The sequence below is a fragment of the Marmota marmota genome, unplaced genomic scaffold (assembly GCF_001458135.2).
Source record: "Marmota marmota marmota unplaced genomic scaffold, marMar, whole genome shotgun sequence".
Lineage (NCBI taxonomy): Eukaryota > Metazoa > Chordata > Mammalia > Rodentia > Sciuridae > Marmota > Marmota marmota.
In genome coordinates, this window is record NW_025999900.1 from 38706370 (window position 1) to 38714979 (window position 8610).

Genomic DNA, 8610 nt, shown 5'->3' on the forward strand with positions numbered 1-8610 from the left:
TATATATATATATATATATATATATATATATATATATATATATATATATAATCAACAAAATAGGATTGGGGATGTGTCTTAGTGGTCAAATGCCCTTGAGTTCAATCCCTGTTCTTTTTTCCCTCAGAGTGAAAACTAGAAACTTTTTTAACCTTTATTTTATTTATTTGTTTTTATGTGGTGCTGAGGATCGAACCCAGGGCCTCACATGCGTTAGGCAAGTGCTCTACCACTGAGCCACAACCCCAGCCCCAAAAATTAGAAACTTTTAATGTGCTTCTTTAAATGTGCCTTTTACTTTTAACATTGATTATTAGCTCTTTTTATTTTCAGGTATAAAGTACCCATAGCTAAGTTTTGAGTATAACTAATGATTATTTCCTAATACTCTTCACATTACTCTTATGAGTCAGGAAAAAGACAAGTCTGAAGAACCATGTCAAGCCACTTGAGAAAGGATATGGAAAAGCCTGCTATTCACTGTCACTAATAATTTGTATTCAGTGGTAATCCCTTAATCAGGGTAGGATTCACTTCTCTCTAGAGGCAGTTGCTTGTTGGAATAGAAGAAAGGACATTAATATACTTGGAGAAATAGTATCTATAGAGCTTGCCACATGCCAGGTCCTTCATAAGCATTTGTCTTTTTCTAATCACCAAAAAGATTATATATATTTGTGGTACATAATGTGATGCTTTGATATGTGAATACATTTGTGAAATGATTGAATCAAGCTAGTTAACATACCCATCACCTCATACTAACCATTTTTTTGTGGTAAGAACATTTTAGATGTGCTCATTCAGCAATTTTCAAGCAGATAGCACATTATTACTAACTGTCGTCACCATGCTGTGCACATCTCCAGATCTACTAAAACTGTTTAACTGAAACTTTGTACTCTTTGACCAGCATCTCCCCATTTCTTCTCTCCCTTCCCCTGGCAACAACTATTCTGTTCTCTGTTTCTGAGTTTGACTTTTTTAGATTCCACTTATACATACAAGTGAGATTATGCAGTTTTTTAATATATATTTCTGACTGTCTTGTTTCTGTGAAATATTTTATTTCTGATGTATTAAGGAAATATTCTTAAGAAATATTTCTGTGAAAGATAGTTTAGGATTTATCCCAACCCTGACATTTGCTGTAAGTTATTTATGTCTCTCTTTCTGGTAACTAAAAAGTTTTTACCAAGTAAATTTACCAAGTAATGAGGGAGAAAGTCTTGGAAACTGCAGCATGAAAGCACCTTGTATTACTTCTTGCACTTCCAGTGAGGGTTGTCCTTGTTGTTCCCGCAGGCACTAGCCACAGTGCTCACTCTGTGCAGTCGAGCCTTGTCAGACAGTCCCCTGCTCGGGCCTCTGTAGCCAGCCAGTCTTCCTACTGCTACAGCAGCCGGCATTCATCTCTCAGGATGTCCACCACAGGATTTGTGCCTTGTCGGCGCTCTTCCACCAGCCAGATATCACTTCGAAACTTGCCATCATCCATCCAGTCCCGCCTATCTATGGTGAACCAGATGGAGCCCTCCGGTCAGAGTGGGATGGCTTGTGTACAGCATGGCCTTCCTTCTTCAAGCAGCTCCAGCCAAAGCATCCCCGCCTGCAAACACCACACTCTCGTGGGCTTTCTTGGGACAGAGGGGAGTCAGAGCAGTGCCACGGATGCCCAGCCAGGCAACACCTTAAGTCCTGCAAATAATTTGCATGCCAAGAAAGGGGAAGTGATTTACAGAGTCCAAGTGAGTAAGCCCAGAGGTCTTCCTTTCTGTTGCTCTTTTTGTTTTTATGTCTTATTTGTTGAGTGAAGAACTCTCATAAAAATATATCTTCTAGAGTATTTAGTCAGAAGATTAAAGCACTGTTGAATGAATGTTGAAAAAAAAGTTTCTACCAACTTAAAAATGAATATCAAGCAGTTGCAATATTTGTTCCCCATTCAGCATTGACCCAGCCACTGCAGTAGGCTGAAAAGAATTGGGGATGTGGTTTTTTAGAAATTTTTTCCACTGTAATGAGCCAGAGAACTTGAAATATATAGAGTCCCCTGAAAGAAATTTTATTTGGAATTGGAGTATTTTTCATCAAGAGAAAATGAATTGTAAATGATCCTTGTTTATTTAAAATATAGATTGTGGATCCCACCCAAATTCTGGAAGGGATCAACCTGTCAAAAAGGAAAGAGCTACAGTGGCCTGATGAGGGAATTCGATTAAAAGCTGGGAGAAACAGCTGGAAAGACTGGAGTCCTCAGGAGGGCATGGAAGGCCATGTAAGTCTTCTTTTGAAGATGCCTGGTTCTCCAGCATTTTTTTTTGTAGTGCAACTTGTATGCATGGTTTGGACTGGCTTATGTCTTTGAGCTTGATTCTCAACAAAATGTTCTCTCTGCTCCCAAAGGAAAGAGTAGGTGAGTACATTCAGCAACTCCACCACTGACTGTTTCTTTTGTTCTGAGTCTTTAGGTGATTCACCGATGGGCGCCTTGCAGCAGAGACCCAGGTACGAGATCCCACATCGACAAGGCAGTGCTTCTGGTCCAGATTGATGATAAATACGTGACTGTGATTGAAACTGGGGTACTAGAACTTGGGGCTGAAGTGTGAGCTTGTGTTTTGTAGCCAAATTTCTTTCCCCTCTCACTTCCAATACCTTGGAAAAAGAGGAGCTTCCAGAAGATGCCCACAGGATCACTTTGATCTTATATGGGAGAGACTGGTGAATAGTGGCGTGGTTCAGCACCTCCCCCTTCACCCTGGCTCTTGTCATTGTCTCCATTCCCAAATAAAGCTGAAATATTTTTTTAAGTTAACCACAAGAAAACATTTTGCATGGAGGATAAAGTTCTGTTAAAATACATCTTTAAAAAGTTTTTCCTATGCATTGCCTATGCTTTAAATCAACAAACTCTTAATTTCTAAACTATGATTTCATATTTTTCTAATTTCTTTGCCAAAAAGAATTGCCATGTGTTGTTATGGAACACAAAATCCATTGACCTTGATTTTCACAAAAGACCCTTGTGGAAGCGTTCGGTTTGACACTTAGCAGTATAAAAATTAAATGTACAGTGTGAGAGACGATGAACAGACATAGATTTATCTTCTTATTCCTCGAGCGCTAAAAACTTTAATGAAAGAAAACTGCACTAATTTTTTACAACAATGCACTAAATTCTGAGATTTCTCAGAACATTTATTTATATATATAAAATAAAATACCATTATTTAAATTGCCTTTGGGATTAACCCTTCCTTTCCTGATAAACATAGTTGGCAGGAACTGTGCTGCTCATTTTTCTGTTGGTAGTCTGTATACTTCATGCCAGTATGTTGGATGTGTTCTCTAAGATGAATACAAAATCTCAAGATACATATAGCTTCATCTTGACACTTCCTGGAGCTAGTGATCAGTGGATCGGTCATGTGAACACTACTGCCAGCTACTGTGTCCACATCTTGGATGAGGCCCTTGAAGTATGTGCTCACCCAACTCCCTGCTCAGGGCATGCTTTGCCCAGGTCAGTTCTGGGAAGAAAATGCTTTTGCTTTTCAAAGAAGAAGATGAATGTCCAGAAATTCAAAGAAAGAACTGATTGCCTTTTCTTTTAAGAGTCCCTAGCTCTTGAAGTTATTCACGTGAAGTTCAGTTTCTCAAGTAAAATTTTTTTTCAAACAAAATTCTCCAAATGGTGCAGTTCTTATTGTTGTATCCCTCTTTAATAACTTTGCTTTTAATTTCCCCCTCTTCTTTTTCTATTACTTGAATTTTATTTCCTATAACTTATATTGTATGCTTGTAATTTGAAATATTTATAACTGTGAAATTGACTTAATTCATATGTTGTCTCATAAATTATATCGGTTTTTAAAGTATGTATTCAGGGAAATATATAACTCAGATTTACAATTGGGCTATGTGGGACAGCAACTTAGATTTAATTTGCAGCTTTCAATGTTTTTTAAATTAAAAATTCCCTTCAATTTGAAACTCCAAAGAAAATTGTACATCTCCTCTGAGCATTTGGGAGCAGCCATCTTTCTACCCATTGGGAATAGACAGTTTAAAAAAAAAAAAAGTAAAATTAACTTTGGTACATTTTATTTAATTCAGTATGCCCAGGTTATTAGCATTTCAACCTGTGGCATGCACTGACCATATTTCACATACTCAGTAGCTATGTGCCTAGTGGCTGTTGTGTTGGACCGCACAGGTTTGTAGTATCTTTTGATAAGATGACAGAAGAGAACTGTTTTTCCTACTAGTTCTATTGTGTTGATACCCCAGTATAGCATAACATTGCAGTAGAGGAAATGAAAACTAATAGCTGATATAAAGAATCTTGACATTTCCACTCAAAACCTTCTTATTTTCCTTTTTGGTAATTTTAAAATCTCTGGCCATTCAGAACCCAATGTGCCTTGTGTTAACATTTCCATAGACTTCATACTTTGCAAATGTTATTGTCTAAAAATATTTGTCAAATGATTTACTGAAGTTTTACACAAAGGAACCCTTCTAAATTGACCATTGAAAATGTATATTTTCCTGATAGTGTCATTATGTTGTATATTTTGCCTCATTTTGGCAAATCTGTGGTATAGAATAAGTTCAGTATTTTTTTTCTGAAACTGAATATATGATATATCTAATTTTTAAATCTTCTCAAAGGGATTATGCTCCCTCCTGCTTGCTCCCTCTCTAAAATTAATATGATTTATTCATGGTCATTGCCTAGATAGACAAGTGGACTTTTCAGTCTTAGATGGAAGATAATCCATTTTCCACACAAAGAGGAACAAAATAATCTGAACTTCAGATGATTCCATCAGAAGGGCTAGAATTCTTTTTATTCCTAGCCATCGCCGTTCACCACCACCCCTCCCCTCATTGATACATTAGATACTCTGAAAATTTAGATTTCAAATGCAAAACTGGATTTTGTATGAAACATATTGAGTCTTAATTTGGGATAGCAGTTGGTGGGCATTTTTCTTGAAACAAGTTGGATTTTGTTATAACTCTTTACTAAATTTATATATAAGGAGCCCTAAGAGAAGCCATGTTCTTATATTTTAAATCTAAAATTGATAAAGTCTTTAAAAAATCATAACACTTTTCTAATTACTTCAGGGGAAATAGTAAAAATTGAAGAAAGACTTGTGTCTTAATAATCTGATCTAAATTAATGAAAGTATATATTTCTATATAATAAATTGACTATAAATGTCTTATTCCTGTCCCCTCTTCTTCTAGACAATAGTGAGCTATTGGTTTAAATTCTCTGCTTAAACTTTTTCATTAATGTACAGGGCTTAAACATACATTAGTGTTTTTAATTCGTTATCACCAAAACTTTCAGAGTTTCATAATTTGAAAGCAAAGAGATTAAAACACTAGTGTTTTTTTTTAATTTCCTTAGAGTAGAATTGCATGATTGAAGTCTTTGTTTTTTCTTGTTTGATTTTTATCTCCCTTTTGAAAGTATAATACTGGAATGAGTTGTAAGTTGTTGTCTTTTTAAGTTTTTTTCCTCTTATTTAGTGACAAAAAACATTTGTATTACTACAGATTAAGCTTTAGTTTACCTTCCACATTATACCTTGGTGTGAGTTCTTTATACCATTTTCAATATTTGATAAAACTTTAAATGTTGACTTTTTTGCTAAAGAGCTTTAATTTTACCAAGAATCTAGGTTAACATAAGATGTTGATATTTATGGAGTTTGGGAGAGTCCTCATGAGGCTATCTGTGTATTTTTAAGATGAGATTATCTTTTAGGAAATTAGTGAGCAGACTTTTTAAATTTAGTGTTTTGCCTTCTTTGGGCCTGTATTACTGGAGGATTACATTCCATTAGATTTGAAATATTTTGAAAAATATTTCAATGATATCTGAAACATTTCTAATCTTGAAACAGAAGATATCAGACAATATTTCTACTATGAAGGATATATGGAAAATTCTTGGGCACCAAATGTCAGCCAAGGAAAATACAAGTTTTCATATAGGAAACTGTAGCTTATTAAGAAAATGTATTATTCCTTCTGGATTAGTTTATTTTTCCATCTCCTATCAAAATATAAATCTCAGCTTCACATCTAAGTGAGGGTACTCGGCCTGAATAAATCCCACTTTGCTTTAAACAGCATCCTCCACTTATGCTTAGAAGCTCATCTGCTATATTGAGCTGTTCATCTAGAACTGGGTGTTTTCAAACCTAAGACTTTGTCCAGTATCTAAAATTGTCTTTTAATTTAAGCTAACTTTAAAGCATTCTTAGTCCTAAACAAATATGTGACTTGAGGAAAAAATAGTAGTAGATTTATGTAAGAATTTTTTGACTTTATGTTTAGCTACAAAACATAAACTGCTTCCCAGACTATTTATTTATTTATTTATTTGCATTGCTGGGAATGGAACCCAGGGCCTTGTGCATGCAAGGCAAGCACTCTACCAACTAAAGCTATATCCCCAGCACCCCAAACTATTTTTTAATTTTATTTTTGTTTTAATTATTTTTTATGAATATAAATTAATCCCTTTCTGATATTTCTTAGGTTTTTTTCTGGGGGGGGTACCAGGGATTGAACTCAGGAGCACTCAATCACTGAGCCACATCCCTAGCCCTATTTTGTATTTTATTAGAGACAGGGTATTACTGAGTTTCTTAGTTTCTCTAAATTGCTGAGGCTGGCTTTGAACTCGCGATCCTCCTGCGTCTGGCTCCCAAGCTGCTGGGATTATATGTGTGCGCCACCACACCCAGCCTCTTAGTTGTTTTTTAAATTCCTCTGTATTCATTCTCATTTTCTTTTACATTATAGTGTAAAATAATCATATAAAATTACTTTGGACACAGACCCAGTTAATTTTTTTTGTTTTGATATGCTACATATCAAATAAGGCATAAAATATCCCTTTTAATTTTAGACAGTTTTCCTTTAACTCTTAAGATGAGTAGAAAGAATAATGTCAGTCAAGGTACCTAGAACCTGTTAGTGGACTTTGAATTTTCTTTTTCAAATTTATGTGGACACTGAATTTTATTGATCAAGAGAAAAAGGAAAATTAGATACTACCATGTACTTAGCATAAATTTTAATATTACACTGAATATGTGTAGGGTTTTTTAAATATTTAAAAACTAGCCCCTTTTTTCTTCATTTCTCTTAAGAATAGATTAGTTGATAAACACCCAGGACTTCTTTTAATCTTATTAAATGTTTAGGTAAGAGCTATAATTGGAAAGGGATTATTATAAAATAGATCTGTTAGAATATGAATAGAGTATTAATTTTGCTTGAAACAGAGGTATGTTTTCTGCTATGAATCACCTCACCAGTCATCTGTCAAGAATTATGTGTTTAAGAATTTCTCTTTATTGCCTATATGCCACATATTATTTCTGAATTAGGGTATATAACTCATTTGTGAGCTGAATTTCATTACCTGCCGTTTTGTGGAATCAACACTCTGGAGAAACTAGAGCTGATTGTCACTGCAAGGTCACATGACAACTTTGTCCTAAGACTTATACCTATTATATAGGGTCTTACCATTTTCTTACGCCTCAGCTCTGTACCTGACCTTTTATGATTCAGTGGAGCCAAGCTAGAAGCAGCAAAGGTCATGTGACATGTGATGAGGATGAATTCCTGGGTGATGCCTGCAAAGATGAGGTGATGCCCTGGAAGTCAGAATAGAGAGCTGACAGAGAATGAGATGGCTGCTCCAGATGACTCTCGAGTTTAGTGTACTTGTAGTTGAACAAGATTTTTTTATATATGAAGCTTGATTATACAGCCAAAATAATGAAAATGGGTGGGGTCATATCTTCTTATGCTTTTTAAAAGCTTATAGTTTAAGTAAAATTAAATTGTAAAAATCAGTTACGTTAACCCTGTACAAGTCTGGCAATGAGCTCTGCATGAGGAAATGAAAGGAGAAATATTAAAAGCTATCCAGGAGAGTAGATATGAGGAAGAAAAATGGGTTTCCCTTTTCTGATCATGGGCTCTGGAAAGTATTCATTGCCTTTACCAGCATTCAGTATAAACCAGAGGTAAGGATATATGTACTTGCGTGTGTCTGTGAGTGTGTGTGTGTGTCTGAGTGTTATTCCAAACAACTTGTAAATACTGTAGTTGTTTAAAATGGAAAATAAAAGCTGAGGGGTTTTTTTGGCAAATATGTTGCATCAAAATACAGTATTGACAGTGGATAAAATACAGGAAATAAACTTTTTTTCATTTTGCCTTCTGTCCATTTTTGTCAAATTAAGAAAAATTAGAGTGTGTTATGTTCTATATGATGTATTCTTAAAACATATACTTGGTTTTGAAGTAATCATTTTAAACAGAAGCTTTGGCCTAAACCACGCAGTTCAGCTCAGTAGATCAGAATACATATCCAGGTTAAAAGAGGATCTCCTTCACTACTCTTGTTTGAAAGGTGGTACTTTACATCTTCTGAATTGATCTGAATGTTGCATGTTAATGATACACTATTAGATGGAACATTAGGATGGCAAAAACATGTTAGTTACTTACTAAATTACATTATGGGAAAAGGAAGGAACATCTGGATTATGGTCATCAAAG

General features: G+C 35.0%; 1 protein-coding gene across 7 annotated transcripts in view; it reads left to right on the top strand.

The window, feature by feature from the left end:
- Pcnx1 (pecanex 1) overlaps positions 1 to 8264 on the top strand; it is a 149547-nt gene extending 141283 nt beyond the window's left edge. For all 7 annotated transcript variants that reach the window (XM_048798891.1, XM_048798892.1, XM_015493498.2 and 4 more), the window contains 3 exons: positions 1306 to 1748; positions 2138 to 2278; positions 2472 to 8264. In XM_048798891.1, coding sequence (XP_048654848.1) covers positions 1306 to 1748; positions 2138 to 2278; positions 2472 to 2612 — 725 coding nt within the window. In that variant the 3' untranslated portion in view covers positions 2613 to 8264. The remainder of the gene's footprint in view (positions 1 to 1305; positions 1749 to 2137; positions 2279 to 2471) is intronic.
- Positions 8265 to 8610: the final 346 nt, after the last annotated feature.